Source organism: Falco cherrug, chromosome 7, assembly GCF_023634085.1.
Source record: "Falco cherrug isolate bFalChe1 chromosome 7, bFalChe1.pri, whole genome shotgun sequence".
NCBI lineage: Eukaryota > Metazoa > Chordata > Aves > Falconiformes > Falconidae > Falco > Falco cherrug.
Window position 1 is genome coordinate 71,499,124 of NC_073703.1, and position 27,444 is coordinate 71,526,567.

The following is a 27,444-nucleotide window of genomic DNA, read 5'->3' on the forward strand; positions in this document are numbered from 1 at the left end:
CAAGTCAGATCAACTAATCACAAGGATCCTTTCCGGCGTTAAAGTGGCACCCATGTGGAATTGTGCTGGCCTAGTCATGGGCTTGGCTAGCTTCACCCAGCCTGGTGGGGTGGTTTGTGTTAGCAACAGTCTCCCAGGAACTCTCCTGCGCTCTCAGCATCGTCTGCAAATACAGGTCGGTCAAGCAGCACTGCAAGGCAGAAACAAGCCCGAACTGTGCCAGCGCCGGGCAGTAGCACAGGTCCAGTACTGCACCGCAGAGAGGGCTAGAGCAAGGCTTTGCAGATGCCTTTGGTAGGACACTGTTTAATGAGGTGGCTTCACCCCCACCCCCAGGAGCTCAGCTTTGTTCCCAGGTTTCAGGGAGTTTTAGGGTGCTTATTGTGCACATGACAGGATATGGCTCAGTGGGATGACTCACTCCCAGTAAAGTTAATTTGCACTTTGCTGCTATTTCCACTCACAGGTTCTTCTGTAAGCTTTAATGTCAGGAAGCTGCAAAGCTGGGAACGTACGCAAAGCTCCAAGTAATCCCACAGGTCGCTTGACATCTAGCAAAAAGCAGGCTGCAGGAGGACTTCGTTTAAAAAAAAAAAAAAAAAGAGAAACAAGTTCCCAAATAATGTTTATCAGCAGCGATTTCCTATTCCCTTCTAGTTTCTGAATGACATTTGCTCATTACCTCTGCTGCAGTGTGGGGTTTGTCCATTTTCCTTCCTACCTCTCTGCTGAACCCCCGGCAGCCTCGCCTCCCAGCCCTCCGCCTCTGGAGCAGCTGTGGGGCCCCGGGGGCAGGGCCCAGACCGCCCTGGGATGCTGATAAGGCCAAAAGGGTGAGCCCTGTGAGCTATCTTGGATACAGCCTCTGTCTCCTATGTGGCATGGACAAAATTTTCAGTACTTAAGCAGTGTTCAACTACCAAGGCAAGTTAAATAAAGCTGGTCACTAAATTACCCCCCAGCCTAATGACAGACCAGCACGCTGTCATTAAGGCTCCAAATACAAGCCCTACATGGGCTTGTCTCCATGAGTGCTGGGAGGGCCTCCTGCCTGGTCCCTGGATGGTGGCTTCTGGGGAGAGGCACAGAAACCTTGGATGTTTACCACTCCATCTCCCTGAGCAGCCACTCAGGGAGCAGAAAATTAACTGAGGCAACAGGTCTTGCAAGGTTTCAGCTGTAAGAGGATCTTTACTGTTGCCAGTCGGGGTTAGGACATGGAAGGAGAAGTGGGGCAATTTCTCTTTTATGTTATTGTCAGTAAAAGGGAGTAATTCCTCCTCTTACCTTAAAACCCAGTTTATTTTGCACTGACAAAACTACACACACAAATTGTAGACATAAAAAAAAATTTATTTGAACAAATACTAGACACAATCACAGAGGAAGAAAGCAGCTCTCAATACAGTTTCTTTTCCAGAATGAAATAATCCCTGTTTCATACCAAGCTACTGCAGGGCAACCCTTGCTCTCCCCTCAGCAGGAGGGAGCTTGGTGCTCTTTCTGCCCATGGATTTGCTCCGTAGGGGTCCGGCGTGCTCCTCAGCAGGTCACACCACAGCCCTCGGTCTCACAGGCTATAGAAATGCGTGAAGACCCAACAGAAACTGAACTAATGATACAGCAAAGGTGCCCGTACAGGTAGGAAATGCGTGCAGGGATGCGTTGCTGAGTGAGAGCTTTGGTGGGGAAGCGGTGTCCTGCCTAGAGGCATGGAGGACATGTCACTTCCAGCTACCGCCTCCGTACTCTCCATCTCTTAGGACTCCTCACTGGACCCGGACGCGCTGCAGTTGGGGGATCCTTTGCTCAGCTCGTTTTGCCACGCCATCCTTTCCAGGTCTCTAAGCCCTACCCTACGAGCAGCTCCCAGGCTGTGGGCCACATCCCTTAGCAAGACCTGCCCACCCTTTTCATGCTATGATACCGCCAGGGAAGGCAGCGTCCTTGGGGGCTATGTGAGCCGCGCCACAAAGAGATGGTGGTGAGAGATGTCGGCAGGCACCTGTTTGGATCCAGAGCCATACCGCATTACTCGCGTTTGAGTTTTTACAGGCCCAGTAGCTCAGGTAGGCTTGCTTTTGGTGCAGAGCAAGCAATCCACAGCTATGTCACCATCTGTCACATTACTCAGGAGCATCCCCCAAACGACGGGCCATGGCCTGATGCAGAGAACCCCCTTGAGTATCGAAAGCATTGCCTGACAGGACCTGTCATGTGCTCTGCTACATAAACCATGAACGAAATGTCACTGTGAAAGAAGTTTTAGAAATCGATGCAAGTTCTGTAATAAAATGTGAATAGACTCACCAGGAAATTAGTCCCCTGAGAAACAGGTGAGGGGAGAACAGAGCAAACAGTGAATGTTTTTCTCTGGCAGGAGCTTCATGGATTTCCTTCGCTTTTGATTTCAGCAGATCAAGCATTGACTTTTAAGAAAGGGAAACACAACAGAAAGAAGCCCTGCGCCCTCCGTTCCTGTTCTGCAGACTCAGGAGAAATAGTACACTGTAAACTCTGTTCTCCTGTGCAGATCTGAAACAGGAGTTTTACTGACCAAGAGGAACTTTCTCTCTCTCTTTCTCACTCGTTACACCTCTCTTCTTTTGATTCAGAACTTAATGTATGGACAATATTGCTTTGAAATTGAGATCACTAGCAAATTTTTCAAGTTTCTATAAGATTCCCTGAACATTAGCATCTCAGCCAAGTAGAATCACAACTTTCTTTTAACAACGTTCACTATTCTTTCCTTCTTCTTCTCCCTTTCATCTCTCTTTTTTTTTTACTTTTTATTCCCTTCCTTTTCTTCCTTCTCTCTTCTTTCATTACATGCATGGCTCTCCATTGACATTTCACCCCTTGGTAGTGTTATAAACCCTTTGCTGACACAGTTTCATCCCTGCTAAGACAGAGCCACTCATCACTGTTCCTCACCTGTTCTTTCTCTCAAAACACCCCCACCCCCACCCCAAAAGGCCTTTCAAAATAGGTCCCCAAGTCCGTAACTACAGGACTACAGCACTGGCACCCACTGGCCTACAGAGTCCTCTCAGAGAATGTTTTGCTTAAAGGATCACTGTAGCTCCCTGTGCACTTTCTCTTCAGCCTGCTAATGGTCTTTATTTAGGAAAAACCTTCTCCAGGGTACTCACAATACAGGGCTTTTAAGAAAGAGTGCTGCTTTTTCACAGACAAGTGACTTCTACCTATTTTGGCAAGCAGAATCAGAGGGGGAGCCCAAGTCTCACATTCCAAACTCCACAGCCCACGTCTGACTACGCTGCAGTCTCCTGTAACTGCCCCTGCCCTACTTTCTGCCAAGCCTGTACATCAGCCAAAACATAGGTAGACTTTGAAAGTCCCTCATGTCTATTATGCTGTGTCAGAACTCCGAAAGCATGTTAGCTTCAGACAGAAAACTGGTCATTTTGAACAATGGAAGGAACCTGCCTACTCCAGCGTACTGAGTCTTGATGTATTAAAGGCTCCCATTAGCCTGGGACACTACAGACGTGTTTGGCAGGTACTTAGGGCTGCCTGGACCATTCCACATCCTGGCACAATGGAAATCCAGTTCATGACTCCTAGGCATCTGATACCCAGCAAGAGCCAGGTTTCCAAGCCCAGCAGCTTATCATACCCTTCTTGCTGGGGCCATAGGAGCAGTCACTCCAAGAAGGTGCAGAGCCAATGCTGGCATCGGGTGTTTCTTTTTTCCCCCTCCTCTCAAAGCAGCTTCAGACAAAGCAAAAGAACTTCTTCCAGCGGCACTTGGAGAGAGTTTTGATGCCTTTGGCAGTCATCTTCTTTTCCTGCCGTGCTTTGTGCTCAACACCGCTGACAATGGCCATGTCGAAAACTTCTTTGAGGTTCTTCTGGGTGAGTGCTGAGCATTCCAGGTAGGCTTCTGCCCGGATTTTGTCAGCTAGACCTTCTGCCTGAGGCCGGGCCACAGGCTTCACGTGGTAGCGATCCAGGCTGATGAGGACATTGACATCGTCCCGCAAGTCTGCCTGCGTCCCCACTAGCAGCACTGGCGCCCGGGGGTTGTGAGTTCGTATCTCAGGGATCCATTTCTCAGTAATGTTTTGGAAGGAGCTTGGGTTTACCACGCTGAAGCAGACAAGGAAGACGTCTGTGTCGGGGTAACAAAGCGAGCGCAAACAGTCAAAGTCCTCCTGTAGAAAATGGAGGGGGGGGGAGAAAGGTCTTCACTGGTCTGATCTCCTAACAGCATGATTCTGCAGTGGATTTTTCACACATTAACTAGGACAGCAACACCCTCAGAAGCAGGGCATCGTGCTGACTTTGTGGCCATGCCACGGTTCAGATGGAAGTTTCAGAGCTGAGAGTCTGTCATTTACCTGTCTGTGACTGCCATACCAGTGAATGACTGATGCTGGACTAGTGCATTCCCTTCCTTCCCATTTAAATACTGCCTTCCTCAAAACCCTGTCCCACAGGACCAGAGCTGACAGCTGCTTTGGAGCTTACCTGTCCAGCAGTGTCCCACAGCTGGATCCGGACGGGGGCTCCATCCACCAGGACCTGCACTGTAGCAGAAAGAGAACAAGGATGAGTTGTCCAGCATACACACATACACTCCTACAGGCTTTTCCCCAGAGCGCTCTGGTTTGTATCCCACTGAACAGCTTGCTGAAGTCACTCAAGCCTGTCCTCCTTGCTGAGAATCCTCCCAAACCTCACTAAAACAGCTGAAGCTTGTACTGGGAACATTAAGAGACCTGCAGTAGGCTTTCTGATTTGGTTAGCCCTCCGATGTTACGGGCTCTTCTCCAGTATTTTGAAAGAACAGTTCCATGTTATGGGACAACTGCTTCTTTAGGGAAGAGAAGCTGTTAGCCAAAGAGTTCTTGCTCTTCCACAACCCAAGAAAGCAGACAAGGATAAAGACAAAGTGAGAACTTCAGCAACTTGCTCCTAGCTTCTGGGCCAAGGGTAGAAGTTCAAATCAGTCTCCATTCAACAAGCTATTGGAGATTTTCCCCACCCAGGCCAGAAATTTGGCTTTCAAAAAAAAAAAAAAAAAAAGAAGTGTTTTTGTGAGTGTCCCAGCTAAGGAAAAGCAATGAAGACCTAAACCCAGCTTTGAAATGAAGATGTTATTAAGGAAAGAGCGATGAGTGAAATCCCCTTCAGAGACTACCCGCACACTGGAAAACTGCTGAGTTACACATGTAAGATTGCTCCCATTTCACTCCCTAATCACAGCCAGCCTTCATGTGGTATCAGCTGACTCAGACTGAGGGCTGGCAGGACCTCTGATGGAAACCTGGAATGAAACTGTTAGATGGTTAAGTGCACAGACACCACAGAGACTGGTTAGGAGTGGAGGAAAAGGAGAAGGGGGATGGGGGAGCTGGAAATCCCTTGGAAGTCCTGGCAAGGTGGATGGGGCTGTGCTCTGGTGAACAGAGGCAGACACCCTGGCTAGGGTGACAATGGCTGGCACTTGACACCAGCTAGCTAAACTCCCTTGCTGTGCCCAGGGAGGAAGCTTTATTGGTCTTTTTGTTAAGAAAAAACTGAACCAACCAACCAACAAAAGCACAAAAAGCAAACCAAAATAATCCCACACCAAAACAGAAGCAGGATCAATCTTTTGTGATTCTTGAAGTAATTAGCCAGGTGAGAAAAGCATCAGAAACAACCGACTCGGAGAGTTTCACACCAGCTCTTGGAGGAGAGCACTCCTCCCTGAAAGCAGTCTGGGCAGAACAACGGAGGCACAGATAAAAGATGAACTGAAGTTTGGTGGGCGCCTGATGCTGATGGAAAAATGAAGGGGTGGGCACGTCCACCACAGTGCCACTCCTTGTGACGTAGCTGAAAGTCATTGCTTCCTTGTGACTGGGAACCCATTGGGTTGTTACCATATCTCTGCCCCAGAGGAGGAAGAGAAACCTGTTCCTGATCAAAGAACCTGCTAGATCCTGACTTGATCTTCAAGGCACTGGGCATTTGCCTTTCTAGTATCTGATTTCTTCTGTCTCACAAGTGCATTGAGAGAAGGAATTAGCATCTCTGAAATGTCTTAACATCTTCAGAAGGAAGGCACCACATATATCAGCTGCTGCCCCAGTGCTTGCAACAGAGTTTTGCCCTATCTGCTGCTAGCCTGAGCCACACCAGCAGCTCAGCGACAGCCCTCCAAATAACCGCCCTCGCAAGGTCACACCCTCGGCCGAGGCTGGGTTTGGTACAACAGCGAAGTGGCCGGCAGAACAGGATAGCCTGGTGGAGAAAGGTCACTGGGTACACATCTCACCCTGGCTGCCCTAGCTGGCAGTGACACCCAGCAGGAGGTAGCACCCCAACAGATGTGGCTGGGTCACAGTCCAGGAGCCAGTCCCCCCAACAGTGCAAGACTTTCTCCTATCTTGTTCCTGCCATTACAGTCCCATGACCAGGATTAAGGTTAAATTGCTCATTTCTGCTGGCAGTTGCAATTGCAGGTATTCCCCAAGAGGGGAGGGAATTGGGTTGAAATTTCTGAAGTGGATCTTGAACCATAATTCCTGAATCCAGGGAAGGACTTTCTTCAAGTCTATCCAGGTTAAGAGTCGGCTTTGTAAAGGGAAACTTCTCTATTCTCCCAATAAGGAGACAGTGAACTTCAGAAGGCCCATTTTTAATGTTTTTGATTTCTATCAGTTGCAAATCCTATGCACCTCTGGAAGTCAAGCTTGGTACTCGGACATTCAGAGCAGGGCTAAGTCTGCGTGCAGCTATCTTGCTGCTTATCGGGGAGTCTGAACTCATACCACCTCCACCTTTCTGGATCATTTTATTATGGATTCGCTCTTTCAAAAAGTGTGGAGGCTAATAACTATGGCAATTTCAAGCCTCTCTTAGCCCAAACCATACACATCAATGTAAAAGGAGCAGAGAGCAGTAACTTTTCCTTTGGAGGACTCCTTAGTCTGTTCCCAAGGGCTGCTGGACCCTGAACAGTAACACGTTCCCAGCTCACTTCCTTCAAGTGACAGTGGAGGAGATTGGAGAGGGTCAAGGCAGATCAACAATTCCCAGTGTAAGAGCAAGCACCTGGGGGGACATTCAGAGGAACAAAACGCTCCCTCCAAGAATCCTCGAGACTATGACACATCAGGCTGCTTGTTCCTGGTCTGACTCGAGCCCACCTCTGATCTACAGATCTATGCTGTCACGTACTGTTGTGTTTCTTCGTATCAAAGCAGAAATCTTTCAGAGCTTTGCAATTTCCTGGGGTTTATATTAGAAATTGGAGCCCAAAGGAAAAGGAGTGGAGAAGAAGAACAAAGATAGCATTTACAGAAGTGGAAACTGCGGAGAGTTCATCAGCTGACAGGGAAGGCAACTCCAGCCAGACTCACACAGTTCGCCAACTTTTTGGCAGCCCCTGTTCAACGCTGACTTCAGTGGACACGTGGGGAACAAGGCTGTTTTTGCTGTCAGTTGAAGCGAGAAAGCCCCCGGTGCAATGCTGTGATATTTCTGAGGCTCAAGCCCACCACAGCGGCAAAAAACCGAACCCCCCTTATCCAGTGGCAGTAACACCGCAGGCGCGGGAGGGTGCCCGGTTTGACAGAACCCGCGAACCACCTCGGCGTCCCACCGCGAAGGTGCCACCAGCTAAACCCCCCCGAGCGCCCGAGCTGCCCGGGCTCGGTGCCCCCGGGCCGCGCTCCCCCGCTCCGCAAAGCCCCCTCCCCGCCGGGACCCCCGCCCGCCCCCGGGGGGATCACCGCGCCGCGGGGGACCCCTGCTCTCCCCCCCCGGCCGGGCTCGCCGGGTGCCTACCGGAGAAGGTGTCGAGGGCGGTGGGCTGGTACTCGTCGGGGTACCCGTTGGTGGTGTAGCTGACCACCAGGCTGGTCTTGCCCACGGCGCCGTCGCCCACCAGCACGCACTTGATGCCCAGCTCCGGGCCGCTGCCCCGCGGGGGGCTGTGTCTCCGCAGGGCGGGCGCGTAGTCCAGCAGCTCCTGGGGGGGCATGGCGCCGGGGGGGCTCAGCGCGGGCAGCGCCCTGCCATGCTCGCCCGCCGGGCTGCTGCGGGGGGGGCTGCGCGCTGCCGTGCGGGGCCGGGCTCTGCTGCCCCGCTCCGCATCGCTGCACCTGCCGCCCCGAGCCCAAAACCGGCCGCATTTCCCTAGGCCCGCCCCGGCCCGCCCCGGCCCGCCCCGGCCCCGGCGCCTCCGCCCCCCGCCCGCGGGCAGCAGCGCCGGCTGCCGGGGTGCGGGGGTGCCCCGCCGGGGTGCGGGGGTGCTCTCCGGCCCGGCCCCCTGTCCCCCCCGCTTCGCTTTTCAAGCGGAGCCGCGCTGAATCACGTATTTCCCTCGACCAGCCGCCCCACCTGGAGCATCCGTGCTCCCTGGCCCGGCTGGAATCCCACCGGCAGCGCTGGTCGGCGGCGTGGGGGACACCAGAGAACAAATGACAGCAAGGCATCCCGTCTGTTAACTCTCCGGCTGCCACCCCGGAGCTCCTCCGAGCCAGCCAAGCTGTTGCTACATGCTGGCAAAACCCGCAAAGCATATTTTCCCAGCTGCACGGACAAGTGCAGCAGCTCCCAGTCTACTACTGCCTTTTTCCATGTTCACCTCTGGTCGCTCACACACTGGCGTGCGTGCCCCTGGCAGCTGGGAGATGCCTTCATCCCTGCCCTGAGGAGCTCAGTGTCTGAAGAAGTACAACTAAACAAACAGAAGAGTGGGAGCACACCACTTAAAAGGAGAGATGTGGCCACGCTATCGCCGCAACCATTGCGCCCCAGCGTAGCACCACCAAGGGACCGAGAACACCCGAGGGAAAGTATTAACGCACACAATACCTAGTCTTGCAACATCAGCTTTGAAAATGAAGTTTCTTCCTAATGGAGGAGCCAAAGTCTGGCTGTCAATGAGAGCCACAGCTCTGCTACACGATGTCCTCCATCGTGCTGTCAGCAAGGGGGACCTGTCTGCACCAGGCAGGTTCGTGCTGCAAGGAGCCACTGATTCACAGCTCCTGAGCTTGCGTCTCACTGCACTTTGCATCTGCACTGAGAAGCTACCCAGGTGTTACACCTATGTTCATGCTAAACTTGAGAAGACATCTTTACATCAGGCACAGTCTGAAATGCTTTTCCCCATGACTGACAGAAGGTCACATGTACTGCAACCCCTCAGGTTCAAGAGTCTTGGCTGGACAAAGCATGCCCACTCTTTGGAGACAGCCCACAGGTTTCCTGGAAACAGCAAGAAGGCTTTTTCTCTGCAGTTTTTTCTAGCACTTTGCTTTCATGAGCCTCATCTGTGTTTTTACTAGTGCAACCTTGAATTTCTACACCTATAGAAAAAGGGATGATATTATAAACTAGGCTGCTGCTAAAACGTGTGCCAGATAGTCTTGCTACGGCAAGTGGATGCTAACTCAAGTGACTGGTTTGCATAGACTGGCTTTTTCCAGTGCCACGCTCCCCAGTGGTAGTTCGGAGCCAGGTGACAGCTGAACTGCTGCAGAAGAGGCAGAAAGCGCCGGGGCAGGCGATACTCTACGATGCGCGAGGTGTGGCTATGCCTCTGATGGGACCGGCAAGGGCACTCTGCACCGCACCCGGGGCAGGCAGCACAGCAAGCGAGGATCGTGCAGAGGTTTTGCAGTGCATTTCAGGCACAGGCTGACATTCTGTGAACTATGACATTTCCATTTAACCGGAAGAAATGAATGTAAATGAGGGATTATTCACCAAATTATTCACTGTTAGCAAGTGTCACCAGTAGCAGGGCAAGAGATGAAGCCGGCAGCCCTTGCTTCCTACATGCTCTTTACTTAGGAATGGATGTCCCTGAAGACAACACTGTTGCCCCACTCCAAGGATTTAATCCCTTTTTCTCTCACTCCTTTCCTAAAACCTCTTCCTTCTGTGACTATGGTCTTTTTTCCTTGCAGTTTCTGACAGCCATTGGTTGACATACACTTAACTTGTGGATGAGCTTAAGTGATTTTTAATCTCCATATAAACTAAGCGATTAAGCAAACAAACAGGACAGCTCCCACGGGTTCCTTTCTCAGGTCTTGCCTTGCTCCTGACAGCTTACAGAAGAGTTTCACAACACTGCAAGGAGTCAGACATTTTGAATTTGCAAGATTTTTGTAGTTTTGTTTTTGGCAGTGAAAGTCTGTCCCATTCCTAGAGCTGCAGAACCGACAGCCACAGAGAGCCCCAATGCTCGCTGCCTCCCTGCTGTGCTCCTCTGCCAAAATCAGCTCTCTGCCCAAGTGGGAAATACAGGCTGCAATGCTATGTTTGGCATCTCTCCCGGGAATTATAATTAGTACCAATTATGATGGTATTCCTCATGATGTGAATTCCCATCCATCGGGAGTTAAGTGCAGAAGATCAAACTGTTTTCAGGCAGACCAAATATAGATTTCAGGTACTGTTAGCATTCGGCCGTTATTCAGCTGGGCTGTACTACCATATGTAGCTTCTTAAATTAAAGAGAAAAGCTGCTCCATTAGAGTACACAGTGATCTACAGTGGAAATTGATTTATGTATTTAGGCAGTGTGTGACTGTCACCATCGAACAAACTTTATCCATCTGTACAAAGTCCTATTATTAAAAAAGCACAGTTATTTGGAGGAAAACACTTCCTCTTCTGCTCTTTTCTATTAATTATAGCCACCTTTCTCACTGAGCTGTGGCAGAAGAAGTCCACCTATGGACCAAGTTAAAAACAGTAACTAAGCCAATTTGGATGAGGAGGAAACTAGGGCTTGTCCCTTGTGGTGGGGTCAAAGCTATGGATCAGCTCAAACTATTCCATTTAACTTTCCCTCTGAAGTGCAGTGTTACAATATTGGGAAACTGCAATGCTGGGATTTTTTGCAGCCAGTGGTCCTGACTTTCACTGGCTCCTGAGCAACGTTGCACCTCTGACAACATCATGTTCTGCCTCTCTGGCTGATCTAATTTGTATTGTCACAATTATGTGTGGCCACGGACCAATCTGCATGAAGGTCGCAGAGTGGAAGCCACTTTCACTGTCTTTTGCAAAGCCTACCGAACTACTCACGTGTCCTCAGAAAAAGCACTGTGTTGTGGGAGTTGGCAATCCTCAGTTTTAAAAGTAGCAGGGCTCCCTTCTTACCAAGGGGGAGAGAAAAAATTATAGGCCAGTCCTAACATGGTGGTGAGCAAACCTGGCCTTCAGCTTTACCTGCGTTTGTACAAGTGGGCTGCCTATGCCAGTAGACTCCCTTTGCAAATGATGCCCTTAGATTGCATTTCTCAGTCCTCTCACAGTGCTACCTGTGAGAAACACGAAGCAATGAGAAATGGGGGGATGCTGAGAACAGGCAACATTGCCACCACACACCAGGGCAGCTGAGTGGGGGTCTAGATTTGAGAGAGGGGCTAAACTGGAGCGCAGGTGCCAGAGCAAACTGGATCCCGTGATGCCAAGAGATACGCTAAAGAAATCGAGATACAGCCAAAGAAATCGAGATACAGCCGCTGCCCAGCCTGAATAATCGCAGGCGATGAGACAACCAGTGCTGAGTCACCTGGCCTTTTGTCATGCACCTGAGTGTGCATCCTCCCTGGGAAAAATCAAGCATAATTACCACTTAAAAGAAGTGAGACAAAAGGGTGAAGACAAGAGCTGGAGTCTGGTTTTCCCTTGTGGTGTGCCTCGTCTAGTCGTGGCAACCTGCAGGAAATGATATCAAATGCTTCTTGGTATCATTTTCTATCCACCTTGCAGAGGCAGAAATAGCCACAACGCACAAGTCAGTGGAAAATGAGCTTCGGCTATTCACAGAAAAATGACTACAGCTGAAATTAAAGGAAGAAAGATCCTAGTATCTGCTTTCCCATATACAGCTCCTGATTGATACGAGCTCTGTAGTTTCAGAGTCCACAGCAATAAAAATACTTCATGATTCTGTAGCAGCTAATGGGTATTCCTGGTGTGTACTGGAGATGTGTGATTTTGAAATGCCTTTCAGGTAAACAAAAAAAGGAGAGAAATTATGTTCCCGCTGTCCTGGTCTCCGAACTACTTTATTGCTCCTTGGAAATAAAAGCAATGCCATGGGGGATGCACAGAGATGTTCTAGTTCATCTGTTCACTGCCACTCAAGTTAAACACAGAGGTAAAAAGCCACAACAATTTTATACTATATTTTAAGATTACAGAATAATGAGTTTAAATGAAATGATGGTGCCACTAGCTTAAAAAATGTTTTCTTAAACGTTGCAGAGAAAGGTACACAACTATATTCTCAGCCCCTTTCTCAAAGACAAATTCATCTATCTAACTTCTACAGGAACAACTCCTGTCTCTTGGATGTTCCATAAATAATTTAGAAGTATGTTGCCATCTGCTGGAGAGTTTAGATCTTTTAATAAATCACCTGATAAATGTAAAAAAGTGGGCAAGGTTTATGGCACTCAAAGCCCTTTCTTTAAATCTGAAAAAGAAACAGCAAACTTCAGAGTAACGACAGGTTGGGAGAGAATACTCTGAGATTAATTTAATTATCAATTAGATGTCAGTCAATTAGACACTTCATGGGAAGAGAGGAGTTAACACTTTACTGGAATGGGTGAGGGAGTTAGCAAGAGGAAGGTGATAAGGTTCATATCCCCACGTGAAACAGGGAAAGACAGGCAGTTAACACCGAACAGCAAGGGGCTGGGCGGAAGAGGGATTGCTAGGAAAACCATAAAATGCTGTGACACCACTATCTCCGTCGAGGTACCGGTTTCAGTTCTCAGGCTTATCATTTATAGATCTTTCTTGAGGATCAGAACTGAGGGATTAGTCACAGGGTACTGGTGATGGGGAAAAGGTTGGGCATCTTTGTTGGGCATTTCATGGAGCCTGTTGCATTTGGGGAAATACACCTATTTGCCTATGGGTTTTATGCACACAGTGTAATTTTTATGTTGATCACAGTGAAGGAATATTCTACATAGAGTGAAGTGGAGTGATGATCAGTACCATGTCTGTAGTGGAAAACTGTGAGGAAGTCCAGCATTTAATTCAAATTATAACTGGGTCACTAGGTTATCTCAGGGGCAGTTCAAGCCATTGAAATCTGAGCTGCCTTTGTTCTGCCCTTTCCTCTTCCCACAGCCCCATCTTCCTGCACCAACACTTGTACTTAGGTCGTGGATGACACAGTCATCTGCTGCGAGGCAATGAACTGGCTCACTTTGCAGTCATACACACACTAATACTGGCACAATGTGTGGGCTGGGCAGGGGCATCCAGAAATGACAGAGACAGTGTTGTAGAAGCCCACATTTAGACAGGCTTAATCTGGACACAGTATATGTTTGTCTCTGCCATTATCCAGAATCTGTTCCTCAAGGCAGCTGAAGGGATTAGCATGTCATACAGCACCTAGATGTTGATTACTGTGTTCATACCTTGGAGAAAATGTTAATTATTTAAGCCAAAATTACTGTGTGTGACCACAGCCATACAAAAACAAGAGCAGAATTTAGGTTTCCAATCCAAACATATCACCAAAAATCACTCAATTCTTTCCCACAAGTCCCTCTTACAGACTTATACCACTACTATACACAAATGTAATCTTCTGATTCTTCACACATTCCTGGTGAATCAAAGACCTGACAAATATTTTGCCTGCAACCCTTGCTCTCCCCTTCTTTTCAGGATATTAAATCTGTGAATGCAGCACTGGGACATAATTATTGCATGACTTTACATTAAATAAATCACAGCAGATGATAGTGCAGATGGATGGAGCAGGCCTGTGGGCCTGCATTAGCTTTAGGATGATGTTGTGTTTCCAAATAAGGTGAGGATCTGGCTTCCAATTTAACAACACTAAAATCAGACGCAGGTTTCTCACGAGGTATCAGCCCTAACTGGCAATAATGTCTGCCAGAATGAGAGGGAAAATCTCTTCCATTTCTGGACCTGACCAAGGAAAAAAAGATCATGAAGATATGTCCTGATCTAGGGTTTGAATGGAAACAGCCATTAGAGCTGGACACTGAGAAATTTGTGCACAAATTTCAATTTAGCCTGATTTCCAGATGTATTTCAAGATAGTTTATTTCCCCCTTAAAACACCACCTTTCGGTCTTCTACTGCTAAAAATGTGACTAAACAGAGAAGTATAAGGATCATTGTTGAAGGCAACAGAAGGAGACCTAATCTGAAACGAGGGGTCAAACTATGCTCACCCCTGTTATCTAAACATGAGCTGAACCTGCAACCAATGCAAAGAGCTACAGGGATGCTCCAAGAAACTAACTGCCTCCTCTTTTTAAGGAGAAAGGCAAGAACTACCTGGCTTGGTAAATCCTGGATTTGGTACATCTGCATGAAGGCTATGATTTGTGATGATTCTTGCAAAGGAAATCAATGCTCTAAAACGTCCTCTACGCTAAAGGACGGTGTTTGAACAAGAACAAAAGGATTCAGACTAGCCACATTTTATGCTAGACTGGAAATCAGAGCTTGAAGTCATGAGAATAATCAGCATTTGGAACAGGTATAAGCCGGAGCAGTTAAAGGAAAAAATACCCACGCTTTTAGATAGCGCTTGATAGGAATAGAGAAAGGACTATATGATGTGGTGTCTGCAAGAGTGGGAGAATGGATCTGATAGTCCAAGAAGTCCCTTCCTACCTCATTACCCTAAACCTAATGTAATTTCTGTGTACCTCTGGAGAAGCTGAAAGAAAACAGTTGCTGTTTATGATGATCAGGATGATCGGAGAGCAAAGGAATGTGGTTTTGTTGTTTTGGCTCAGAGCTGCCACATAAAGAGGGTAAACAGCAGAAGCTGGGTCTCAGCTCCTGCTAGTGCTTGCAGGCAGGTTGCTGAGTCAGGAAGAGCCAGTTATGCATTCAGCAAAGCAGGCAGAGGTGACCCCACAGAGGCGCACCATGGCAGCCTCCAGGAGCCCAGCTAGTGCGGGGCCTGCATATCAGTATCAGCCTCAGCGCTGGGGAGAAGGCCTGAGGCCAAGCAATGCAGACCAGAGCTCTAGTTTATGGCCATGAGGTGTCCAGTAAAAGGGCAGATGAAAAGGAGATGCAACTCTGTGCAGTGCCAGCCACATGCCACAGCTGCTGGTGGGGCCCCACTGCCACAAGGTGCAAGCTAACCGTGGGAAGACCTCCTCTATCTTGTCATGGATCCCTCTGTGTTGCAAACTGTCCTGTACCCTGTGGGACAACATTTCTCTGTTCCTTCCAGAGACTGTTGTGAAGTTTACATCTAATGTACAGCATATGGTATACATATGTATATGGTATACATAAGACTATACACAGGTACACCTGTATTCATTTTATGTATGATGAAACCCAAAAGTGTTGTATAAGAAATTCTTTTTGTTAACGCCATTGTTACAAATTCTGCTAGTTTAAGCTAGAGCGTAAAGCTGTACTAACTGTTGGCATATCAGAACAGAAGAAAACGCCAGGTTTTTAAGTACTATTTAGTGATAAAGAAGCCGAGTCCAACACACATGGTTTAGAAAGCTGGATAAAGTTGCAGAGGAAATCTAGCACAGTTCAAGGACAGCCTTACGCTGGATCGCCACATGCTGTGCCACAACCAACATTTTAGCAATAAAGCCAAGATTTTACCACTCAGCACAGGAGTTCTTATAGGTGTGCTTAAGAACAGCCAATGCCTGGCTGCAATCGGAATCACTAGAAAATACAGTGTTTCAGCACTGTCACGACTAACGGACCCGGCTGGTGCGCTCACCAGGTGATCACCCCACGGCTGCACACCACAGGATGGCAGCGGGCACCACCGGGACGCGCGGAGCCTGCAAGCCTTGCTGTGCCTGCAGCACCCCGAGACCTGGAAGCAAGGCCACGGGCCGGTTACCCACCTCCGAGGCATTATTACGGACACGGGGATCGGGGCCGCGCCTAGCGGCCTGTGGCAGCCCGGCGAGGCGCCGCCATCTTGAAGCGGCAGCAGCGCGCGGCCGGCGGGGGGGGGGGGGCGCGCAGGTGCCGTGCGCCGCCGTGCGTCACGTGACGCAGGCCAGCCGCGCGCTGTGGCAGGCGCGGGCGGCCATGGCCTCCATCCTGGACGAGTACGAGGACTCGCTGTACCGCTCCGCCGCCGTGCAGCCCAGCCGCGCCAGCGTCGGCATCCCGCACTCCGGTAGGTGCGCGGCGGCCCCGGCCCCGGCCGGCCCCCGGGGCGGCGCTAGCGCTGCGCTCACGGCCAGGCCCCGGCGCGCCGCGTTCCCCTCAGCGCGGGCCGGGCCTGGTGTGTGGGCCGCAGCCCCTCGGCGGGGCCTGGCCCGGCCCCGCTGCCGCCCGCAGCCCCTCGGCGGGGCCGGGCCCGGCCCCGCTGGGGTCCCCCTGCGGAGGGCAGGCTGCACAGCGGCGGCTCCTTAGCTGGGGTGGAGCGGAGGGCGCAGGGCACGTCTGGCCGGGGCGGGTGCTTCCCGGAGAGGGTGTATCGCCCAGCAGCTGCCGTTTGTTTTTTCATCGTTTGCTGTGGGAATTGTTCCCACGCGGGGGACGCTTGATTCCCGGTGGAGCTCGGGGGTGGTGCAGGCCGCTGTAGCAAAGCTAAGGCGCTGGTTCTCTGTGGGAGGGCTGTGTAAGGCCGTAGCCCCTCTGCAGTGAAGTGGTGCGTGGTGGAGAGGTGTGTATGTGAAGTGGCCTGCCTTCGTAGTCACAAACTGTAACAACACCCCAGCACTGCTCAGTTCAGAGCTATCGTAGCTGTCTGAGATCATCTCATCAGCTTGCTTCCCTTCCTCCCCCCCTCCTCTCTGAGGAGCCCAGCTGTTACGGCTGTATGCACAGCTCTGCCTGCTCGGGGTTAGTTTCCTACACGGGGGCTGTTTACCACAGACTATTTTTTACGGTGGTTCCTTTAGGCTGACTACGTGATGGCAAGGTTACTGCTGAAGGAGGTTACCAAGAAGCCAGTCTGTACCACTATTAAACCTGCCTGTCAAGGTCTGGGAAACCTTAGTACACTGTTCTGTTCAAGGAGGTGTACAATCAAAGAAGTGGTGTGATGGCCAGACAGTTGTTTATTTCATGTGAGAGAAAGCAAACAAATGGCAGGTATATTCCATGATAAATTGAAGGTTTAGTAGGTTCAATAACTGTTCCCTATTAGATGTCACCTCACAACATTTTATTGAGTGTGGCAGGGCAATGGAGTTTATTTAAGTATTATGGTATTGTCATGGTAATACCAGCTGCTATGCAGATCTGGTGTTTTTGAGTTGAAAGTTTGGAAATGTATGGATACTTTCTTTCAGATTTTTCCTGATACAGTATTGCACACTGTCAACCTTTGGGGAAACAGGTTGTGAGATTTTTATGTGGTAAGAATTGATGAATTCTGTCATACAGTGTACATTATTGAGTATAAATACACAGACGGAATATCCTGAGTTTAGGTGCTGGAGTAGGTATGTTTCCCATGTTTGTTTTAAGGTGTATAGTTACTTTATTGTGTAATCTTAGATAGAGAGTTAAGTGTCCTGAATAGGTATTGTGCAAAACAGTGTTGGGATGAACAGTGTTACTGAAAATAAATTTTCAAGGACTCAGCTTTTCTTCTTGAGTGCTGCAACACTGTCTCCAGTCATGGCTGTCTGATGGTTGAGAAATCTGCCAGCTTGCTGACAATTGATATTGGCAAAGGGAGTTTGGGAAACTGCTTAATTGCAAAAGCACAGCCTAATCAGGATTTTAATTATTCTTAAATCAGACCAGGCTGGTAATTTTGAACAAAACTTGGGCTGGTAGGAGTTGTGAGCCATCTGAGGTTCAAGCAACGTGATGTTAGAAAAAGATGCAGGTAAATAGTTAACGTCCTGAACAGTCCTTAAGGTTAGGTTGGAAAATTTGGAAGATGTTAAAACTTCCTCTGTTTCAGTTAGTTGTTGCCTATGCTTGTTGAACTGCAGGTACTGTTTCTCAGAGTTGTAGGTAACCATGCAGTGACTCTGTTGCCAACCTGAAGCACTGCTGCATTGTAAACTTAAAGTACTGCAGTTCCAGCATGAGAAGACCTACCTTGGCCCACTGGACTTGACTGGTGTTGGTGAGCTTAGGTCTTTAAACAGATTAAAAGCTCTAGGGAAAAATGCAGATTTGCCCAGAAGTCAGGGTGGGAAGTGCTGCAGTAGAATCTCCCTGAACAAAAGAGGGAAGTTGGAGTCAAGATGGAGGGGACTGTTTGAAAGGAAAAGAGACTTCTCCTTGTCTAGAGAACTGTAAGTTAAAGAAGTTCATCCTTCTCCTGTTATGGATGCTAATTAAAATCCTCATGTTAGTGGTGATGATTCTACAGTTTTTATAATTGTAATGGATACAGTCCTAAAGAGTTCAGAATGCTGGAATCCAATCCACTGGCTTGAGCTGTGACTGATTTAAAAAAAAACCCAAAACACAAAACCCCTCACCCCTGACTCTTAAGTACCTAGCTGTCTATAGGTGCTAGGTGTTCCCTTTCCTTCCTGTGTCTGGGTTCTCTTGCTATCTCAGTCAGCCTTGTTTTGGCTGGTGGCAATCTGAAAAAAATTCTGTATTGCCTGAATGAATGTGACTTGGTGATCCATTGGTATGTGGGTTTTCCCCATTAGAGTAATCCTTCCTTTTTATATATTAAAATATGTATTTTTGGGTTAGCTGCGACATCGTGTGAATCTACAGCTTGGGAGCTTTTTCTGCATGTTTCGGTCTGCAGTTCATACCAGCAAATTTAAACTGTGGCGTTGCAGCTCCCTAATCTGAAATGAAGAGCGTCTGTTTTGCGTAAGTGGGTAATGTTTTAAATGTGGATCAATGTGTGAGGAAAAAAACATATGTGCTGAGCAAAATGCTGCCTACTCAGATTGTGGTTGCTTTGTCTGTTCCTGCATGTGCATCTTTCCTCTAAAATAAGAATCCTTTAAAGATCCTGCGGCTGGTCTAGTGGTGAGGCAGAGGCAAGGAGGAGGCATTGGTGGAATAGGCAATTAAAGGATTCCTAGTGTTAGCAGGCTGCATTCCACTGCTGCACTGGCTTTTTCAGCAGCAGCAGGGCTGAAATTAGGAGTTTTTCAGGATCGTTTGGGGGACATTATAGGTATTGAACGTGATTCAAAGTGGTGCTGTCAGTCCTGTTCTAGAGAGTGTCAGGCCTATGCTGTTTAGGATGGAAGCAGTCTGTTTCCTCTGAGATACAATCTCAGGTTTCTGTTTTCTTTAAGATTACATATTCCTAGTTAGCTACTTTTGCCATGAATGGCCTTAACTTGCTATAGCTCTTTTTGGTTTTAACCTTCCTGTCCAGGCTAATTGCTGCATGGATCTGCTTGCTTTAGAAATCCCTCACATGCACATGGAGCGAAGCAGATGGATTAACTTGGCAATGGGTCAATCTGTCTTATTTTCTAGCTTGGGGTAGTATGGTCAGACTGAGGTTCTCTGCTGTTTTCTTTGTCAGAGAGTTATGTAAGACTATTTGCGTATGGGAAACTCCGTCACTGGGAAAACTTGTCTCATGGGAGAGATATGGATGAAACTTTGTGATAAGATCTGTTTGTGGATGCACATATGTTCCATGATTTTGCTAATGAGTATCATCACTTGGTTTTGGCTTGATATGAATGCCTTCTTATTTTGCACTTCATTGGCTTGTCTGAGCTCTTCTGTAGCTGTTTCCTTGTAGGAAGATCATAAAGAGTGCTGGCCTCATTTAGGAACAGAATGGCATGGTCTCTGCAAGTCCTGTGGTTTTGGGTGCAGAGGTCTACCCATCTTCAGTGAAAACTAAATCTCCCGTGCTGTTTCTCTGTGCTGCCACATGATGTCAGAGGTTCACCTGTCTTAAAAGTTGTTTGTTGACTGCTTGCCTGTGGCAGGGCTTTTGCCTTTGTTGTACCCAAAGGAATGAGTTTGAACTCCATCTTGTTCTTTGCCCATCTGCACTGAAGATCATGAGAGGTTTTTAAAGCAATAGATTTCTAAGTTTTATTTATTTATTAACATATTTCTCTAGAAGTGTGTCACTTTCCTCAAGTCAGACCTTACTTCTCCATTCTCTGCCTTTCCCACCTAGATATCTTTCATAAGTAATCCCTCAACATGCCTTCCTATGTATGCCATATTTCCCAAGCTGGTTGGGACTAAACTGACTAGCTGACTTAGAAAGTTAGCCCGTGTAACTAGTTGTGATTGTACACGGTCCCATTTTCAGTTTATGATTTGTCAGGTTTGCTTGGTTGGGCTTAAAATGCAATGTGTGTCCCATAAGGTGGCCGTGTCTTGTCATACTTCAACCCTTAACTCTAACCTTAACTTGCCTGAATCCTAACCAATGCCCAGTTATGTTTTTTGAGAAGATCTGATGATCAGGTTAGTCTGGCTTTCTCTTAGGATTTGCCACGAAACAGTAAACCAGTCTGAATGGATTTTGGCTCAGGAAGCAATTTATGTCAAGACTGGAGCATTGCTTCAGCAATCACCAGGTCTTGGTTATTGTGTTGGCTCTAATAAGTAGTTCGCATGCCTTCCAGCAACAACTGGAAAGTTGCAATTAGGATAGTGTTATGGTTGGTAAAACAGCGTTATGGTAAAAGCAGCATTGTGACCTCCAGCTGTGTTCCCGGAGCAAATAATCCAGCAAGCCTCTCTCTCTGATGAAGTCTGCTATGTGGTTACAAAAATCCCAACATGGCTTTCAAAATAGCTTTAGCTTGTGAGTGATGGATGTTAAGTATGGTAGCTCATTCAATTCCAACATGGAATAAGAGAGAAATGTGTTTCAATTAACATCACAGTGGTCTCTTGGGTAGCTTGTATGGGGAGTGTCACGCTAGAGCCCTCTTTGTGTCTTGTGTAATACCAGCCAGTCTTTCCTGTCTTGAACAAATAAACTGTCACCCAGGGAAAACAAATTATTTTGTGCTTCTGCTATTTATTTCCAGCTTTTTATGCAGTTTATGTGACAGTTTTGTGGCTTCCCCTGGAATTCTGTATGCTTTCAAATCAATGAATTAATGCTTGTGATGTTTGCGGTTCTGTGACAAGATGGTAAAGCGTATTATGACTTTTCTTTCCTGTTATACGCACCTACGTGAGTGCTGCTGTCTGTGTTCGTGCTCCATGGAGTGCACCCCTTTTTCAATAAAACTCAGAGCACGTGATGATCCCTCTAGTCTTTCAGGTTAGATTTTGATGTAGTGCGGGGTGGTTGTTGTCGGAGTTTGTCTTGTTTCGTTTTTAAGTGTTCGTGTTCTCTCTCCAGGATATGTAAATGCACGACTGGAGAAGGAAACGCCGATATTTAACAAGCAAAGGATTGATTTTGCTCCTCCAGAGAAAATCAACAGCTTAGTGGTCTCCTCTAACCAGCTCTGCATGAGCCTTGGCAAAGACACCCTTCTCAGGTAATGCTGCCCCAGACATGAAGTTACTCCTTGTTTTCCTCTACTTCCCCGCCCCTCCCCCCCCCCCCCCCCTTAAATTGTTAGAGAACTTATTACAAACCAGATAAGAGGCCATGGACCCAATACGGAAAAGAGTAAGCAATTACGCCTACGTGAACTTTTCTTGGAAGCATGCTTTCATGGTTTTTCTTTGCAGGATTGATCTTGGGAAGCCTGATGAACCTAATCAGGTAGAGCTGGGACGCAAAGATGAAGCCAAAGTCTACAAGATGTTTTTGGACCACACAGGTGAGGCAACGGACTATGTATATTTACAGACGGTGGTTGGCAGCAGATGCGATTGAATGTACCTAACTAGCAGTAGTGAAGGGGTTCTGTTTCTGTTCTGTAAACAAGGAGAACAGGTGGTTCTTCTGTGGGCAGGACTCCATTGCCCAGGGGCCCTGCCTACTGATTTGCCGAAAAACACTGGCTTGTTGTGTGTATGTTGTTGCTTTTGAACTCTCTAAAATGAACACAAGTAATTAGGCTGTTCTGAGCAAGGCTGCTAAAACCAACAAAAGGAAATCTTTGCAGTCACCCTGTGCTGTATGTGTTTATAAAAGACTTTTTAAAAAGGACTGTAAAACATCTGCAGCTCACTGTAGCCTTGATTAATTTTTAAAAAACAAAACAAGAGTTTGGAAAGAGATGCTTATATCTGTCACCAACTGCGAAGGACAGGAGAGAACTCTGGGAACTGTTTGTCCTTAGACTGCTTATTGAAATGGAAGAATACCTTTGCACTGAAGCATCCGGGACTAGTAATCTAAATTTGCAACATATGGACTACTGTTCTGATCCAGCATGGAGATCCCCTGCATTCCTATGAATGCTCGGGAAAGTCTTGCATTAAGTATGTTGATATTGGAGCTTATCAAACGTGAGAATTAAAAGCCTCAGGAATTTGGCTTGTGTAGGCACAGTCATAATTTGTTCTCTCCTTCTCCTTCCCATACCCCTCTCCTGTTGGCAGGCTCTCATCTCCTGATTGCCCTGAACACCAGTGAATGCCTTTACCTGAACAGAAGTGTTCAGAAAGTACGAGCACTCTCCCGCTGGAAAGGTCACTTGATTGAAAGTGTGGGCTGGAATAAATTTCTTGGTTCGGAGACCAACACTGGGCCTATCCTGGTGGGGACAGCCCAGGGGCAGATCTATGAGGCTGAAATCTCTGTCAGCGAGGGAAGCCTCTTCAGCACTAATCCTGACCAGTACTTCCGACAGGTCTACACTCTGGAGGAGGAGTCAGGACCTGCCCCAGTCTGCTGCTTGGAGATTGAAAGAGGGATAGAAGGGAAATTTTTTATTATAGCCACCACTCGAAAGAGACTCTTCCAGTTTGTTGGCAAAGTGCCTGAAGGGACAGAACAGCAAGGCTTCAGCTCCATATTTGCTATGCATGCTGACCATTTGCCCAGCTTCCGGGAATTCCCAGCCAACCTAGGTTTCAGTGAGATAGCCTTTTACACCCCAAAACTGCGCTCCAACCCACGCTCCTTTGCCTGGATGATGGGAAATGGTGTTTTATATGGTACATTGGATTATAGCCGTCCTGACTCAATTTTGAGTGATGAACGGGTCTGGGTTTATCCTTCTGATATTGACATAGCTGTGAACAAGCCAATATCCATTGTACTTACCCAGTTCCACTTCCTGTTGCTGCTACCCGATCGGGTGAAAGCTGTATGCACTCTGAACGGGCAGGTTGTTTTTCAAGATCTGTTCCTAGAGAAGTTTGGCTTGTTGACGCGCATGATCAAAGATCCCACAGTCCAGCAGATATGGATCCACACTGAGAAAGTAGTGTTCCGCTACCATGTCCAGCGGGAATCTAGAGACGTATGGAAGATGTATATGAATATGAACAAGTTTGATTTAGCCAAAGAGTATTGCAAAGACCGTCCGGAGTGCCTAGATATCGTGCTGGCAAAAGAGGCAGAGCACTGCTTCCAGAACAAGAGGTATATAGACAGTGCCAAATGTTACGCACTGACGCAGAACTACTTTGAGGAGATTGCCCTGAAGTTCATTGAAGCCAAGCAAGAAGAGGCCCTGATGGAGTTTCTGATTAAGAAGCTAAGTAACCTAAAGCCATCTGAGAAGACACAGACCACTCTGCTGACCACGTGGTTAACAGAGCTGTACCTGAACTGGCTAGGTATATTGGAAGGAGATCCCTCACAGCGAAATCTCTATTTGGATACTCGGGAGAAGTTTCGCACTTTCCTGAGCAGTCCTAAAAACAAGGACTGTCTATTTAATAACCGAGCATCTATTTATGAGCTGTTGGCTAGCCATGGGGACACCGAGCACATGGTCTACTTTGCAGTCATCATGCAGGACTATGAGCGTGTAGTAGCTCACCACTGCCAGCATGACGAGTATGATGAGGCCCTAAATGTGCTGTCCAGGCACAGAGACGAGAAGCTGTTCTACAAGTTCTCTCCAGTCCTTATCCAGCATATTCCCAAGAAGGTAGTTGATGCTTGGATTTCTATGGGCTCTAGACTGGATGCCCGGAACCTCATTCCAGCCCTTGTTAACTATAGCCAGAGTGCCAGCACCCAGCAGATCAATGAAGCCATTAGATACATGGAGTTCTGTGTCTATCAGTTGGAGGAAACCCAGCAAGCCATTCACAACTACTTGTTGTCTCTTTATGCTTTGTGTCGGCCGGACTCGCTGTTGTCATACCTGGAGCAAGCAGGAACCAACCCGAATAGGATCCACTATGACCTGAAGTATGCGTTGCGCCTGTGCGCAGAGCATGGGCACCACCACGCGTGTGTCCACATTTACAAAGTGATGGAATTATACGAGGAGGCTGTAGATCTTGCCTTACAGGTGTGTATGTGTCTGTGCATGCATGCTATGATATATAGGAATGTAGCTTGTTCAAGTTATCTTAAACAGCTGAGCGCTGAGAGGAACTGGACAGACTCATCTGTGTAGGAGCTGTGCAGCTAAGTCTAGGAAGAAAAAACTGGCTCTGTTAACGTACTCCTGTGCTTTCACAGTTGTTTTAAGTAGACAGCTGGCCCTGACAAGCCGTAATTGAGGTTAGGAGCATGGGAAGTATGAGGGGGAGTACTGTCTGTCTTAAGCTTAGTCTATAACATAAAATACCTTTAACGTATCTGCATTTGTGCAAGATTTCTGTAGCTATTGTTCAGGATTCTAATTACTTCCTATTCCTAGCTGTGATAATTATCACAGAAGAATGCCTTTGTCAGCTTTGTTTGACCTTCAGGGAGATGTTGGATTTTTTTCTGTTGGCATTTTTGTGTCTTTGCTGAAATGTGTGGCCAGCAAAGATACTGTAACATGGCTTTGCCTTTATTGTAGTGTTGGGCTTTGTGTTCTCTGCTGGACAGCAAGCAGATCTTCAGGGATATACTGGTGGAGGGGTGTTAGACATGTAAACAAGGAATAGGCCAGTAGTGCAGCCCTAGGCAATAAGATAGCAATAGAAGTTTTCTATTAATACCTCTTATAATGGACAGCAAGCTTTGAAGTTGAATGGCAGATAAACAAAGAAAGAAACTTACTTCTGTTTCCTTATCTGTCCAACTTCTAGGTGGATGTTGATCTTGCAAAGTCCTGTGCAGATCTCCCTGAGGATGATGAGGAACTCCGGAAGAAGCTCTGGTTGAAGATTGCTCGCCACGTTGTTCAGGAAGAGAAGGATGTCAAGAAGGCAATGGCCTGCCTTTCCAGCTGTGCCCTACTGAAGATTGAAGATGTCCTGCCGTTCTTCCCAGACTTTGTCACTATTGACCATTTCAAGGAGGCAATCTGTAACTCCCTAGAGGACTACAACAAGCACATTGAGGAATTGAAAAGGGAGATGGAGGAAGCCACACAGAGTGCCAAAAGAATCAGAGAGGACATCCAGGAAATGAGAAATAAGTATGGCTCTGTGGAGCCTCAGGAAAAATGTGCTGCTTGTGACTTTCCACTTCTAAACCGCCCTTTTTACCTTTTCCTGTGTGGTCACATGTTTCACTATGACTGTCTCCTCCAGGCTGTTTTCCCAAACCTTCCTGCCTATAAGCAGGCAAAACTTGAAGATCTTCAGAAGAAGTTGGCAGCTACCAGTCAGCCTTCCAAGAGCCACCATCGTCCCAAGGATGCAGATACCATTAGCTTGGGGAAGGGGCAGCAGAGCCGGGAACAGATCAAAGCTGACATTGATGATATTGTGGCAGCCGAGTGTGTGTACTGTGGTGAGCTGATGATCCGGTCCATTGATAAGCCTTTTATTGATCCCCAAAAGTATGAAGAGGAGATGCAAAGCTGGCTGTAGGTTTCCAATCTGCAGCTGTCAATGCACCAGAGCATTTTTTTGTTCACAACTTGTAAAGCTTCTGTAGTGGCAATCTAACGCCCGGAAGCAAGAATACAGTGACTTCTGTGGAACTCTAAGGAAAGAGTAATGGGGTCTTGTTATCGGGATTACAGTGAACTAGTCTGGAAAAATGGGGAGGTATAGCTATGGCTGTCTAAGAACTTGAACAATAATAGTTAAGAGCTAACCTACTGGAATATATTTAGCAGATGTTTGCTGCGTGCGATTCTTCTGAGGTTCTCAGTGTGAAGCTAATGGAGTGCCTTGTTGTCCAGAAGGAATTGGGAACAGCCTTGTGATTTGTCTTTCCTGTTGTGTGGTATTTGTTTTGGTGAAGACAAGCTTAAAGGGAAAGGTAGTGAAGAACACTACTTAGCGTAGTCTTCGTTCATCACTTTCAGAGCTAGAATTGCCTGTTTCCTTTTTGCTGAGAGTCTATAACCACATACATGGAAAGACTGTGGAAGGACAAATGCTCTTGCATATATATTTTGTAAACATCGTGTTACACAAATACATGTTTATACACAATGTAATATAGGAATGTGTACAAAATCTCAAGCAGGAGTGTCTCATAATACACTTCAGTCATTTGTCTGCAATTCAAGGTGTATAATTCTCTCTCCCATGAGCTTTGTGGACAAGACCGTACATTTGAATTTTCTCTAGGTACTGTTTCTAGCAATACTTCCTAGCCTGTTCGCCTCTTCCTCCCTCTCTCCATCCTATTTCTACTATGAGTGGTTTTGTATAGTGGGTCTTGGTTTTGTCTTCACCTCAAACCAGAATTGACATATACAGTAGTAAGGTTTCAAGTGATGCTCTGCAAGCAGGAGCACAGCCTCTGTATTGTCTTGCTGTGGTCCTCTTCAAGCTGCACTTGAGCACTTGCCTAGAGATCCAGTCATAGGTTTCCCTCAAGTGTGGGCTACAGAAAAGGTCTGTTGGTGTGAAATCTGGTTTGCCATTTGAAGTCAGTACCTTGTTGTGGGGCAGCTTTTTGCCTTCCTGGCAGTATTTGATAACTTTCTGGAGGTGGCTGCCAGTCAATGCTTCTGCCTTTTTCTGACTTGAAAAAGTCTTCCCAGAAGGTAGCGATCACTACATTGTAGGTGAGAAGAAAAAAATCTTCTTCAGTGATTTAGCAAGGATTCCTTGTTTTATTTTTGATGGAACTGAAATTTTAATGAAGTTCTGCTCTGTAGGGCTGAATCACAAAGGTAGTAATTGGCAGAAGAATGGAATGATCTGAATGAAGAATGATGATTCTTGTATTTAAGGCAATAGAAAATACCGTCTTCTGGAAAGCCTCTTCAGTTCTTTCACATGAATGTTTCACATTGTGTGAATGTTTCACATGCTTGTCTTGAATACCTCTCTCAGTCTGCTAGTCACCCTCTTTGTAGGGCTGTAGAAATGGCTCTTCACGTCGTTGAAAGGCAATATAAATTGGATTCCTCTAAGAGCTGACCTGAGAATTTTGGAAACTTTTTATTGCTCCAGAAGAACATCCATGCTTTTGTTTGGAGTTTCAGTCTGGAATGAACTTGACCTGTGTAAAGTGACATCAGTAATAAAAACCAGTGGACAGTAGGAAGGTCTGAGGTCTTGAAATCCTCTTTTCATAGTTGGAGCCAT

General features: G+C 47.3%; 2 protein-coding genes across 3 annotated transcripts; one reads left to right on the plus strand and one right to left on the minus strand.

Annotated features, from left to right (window-relative positions):
• Nucleotides 1-1,339: 1,339 nt before the first annotated feature.
• Nucleotides 1,340-15,982, minus strand: RHOV (ras homolog family member V). The gene is made up of 4 exons (XM_055715666.1): nucleotides 15,891-15,982; nucleotides 7,807-13,950; nucleotides 4,498-4,556; nucleotides 1,340-4,181 (listed from the first exon to the last, which is right to left on the minus strand). Exons 2-4 carry the CDS (start codon nucleotides 8,000-8,002, stop codon nucleotides 3,741-3,743), a joined length of 696 nt encoding a protein of 231 aa, XP_055571641.1. The 5' UTR covers nucleotides 8,003-13,950; nucleotides 15,891-15,982; the 3' UTR covers nucleotides 1,340-3,740.
• A 36-nt stretch (nucleotides 15,983-16,018) lies between these two features.
• On the plus strand, nucleotides 16,019-26,408 carry VPS18 (VPS18 core subunit of CORVET and HOPS complexes). Of its 2 annotated transcripts, XM_055715664.1 has the most exons (6): nucleotides 16,053-16,171; nucleotides 16,902-17,094; nucleotides 21,275-21,416; nucleotides 21,613-21,704; nucleotides 22,432-24,302; nucleotides 25,036-26,408. In XM_055715664.1, the coding sequence occupies exons 2-6, from the start codon at nucleotides 17,088-17,090 to the stop codon at nucleotides 25,762-25,764; spliced, it is 2,841 nt and encodes a 946-aa protein (XP_055571639.1). In that variant the 5' UTR covers nucleotides 16,053-16,171; nucleotides 16,902-17,087; the 3' UTR covers nucleotides 25,765-26,408. The 2 variants fall into 2 exon arrangements, with proteins under 2 accessions (XP_055571638.1, XP_055571639.1); XM_055715663.1 differs by lacking the exon at nucleotides 16,902-17,094 and having other exon boundaries at nucleotides 16,019-16,171.
• Nucleotides 26,409-27,444: the final 1,036 nt, after the last annotated feature.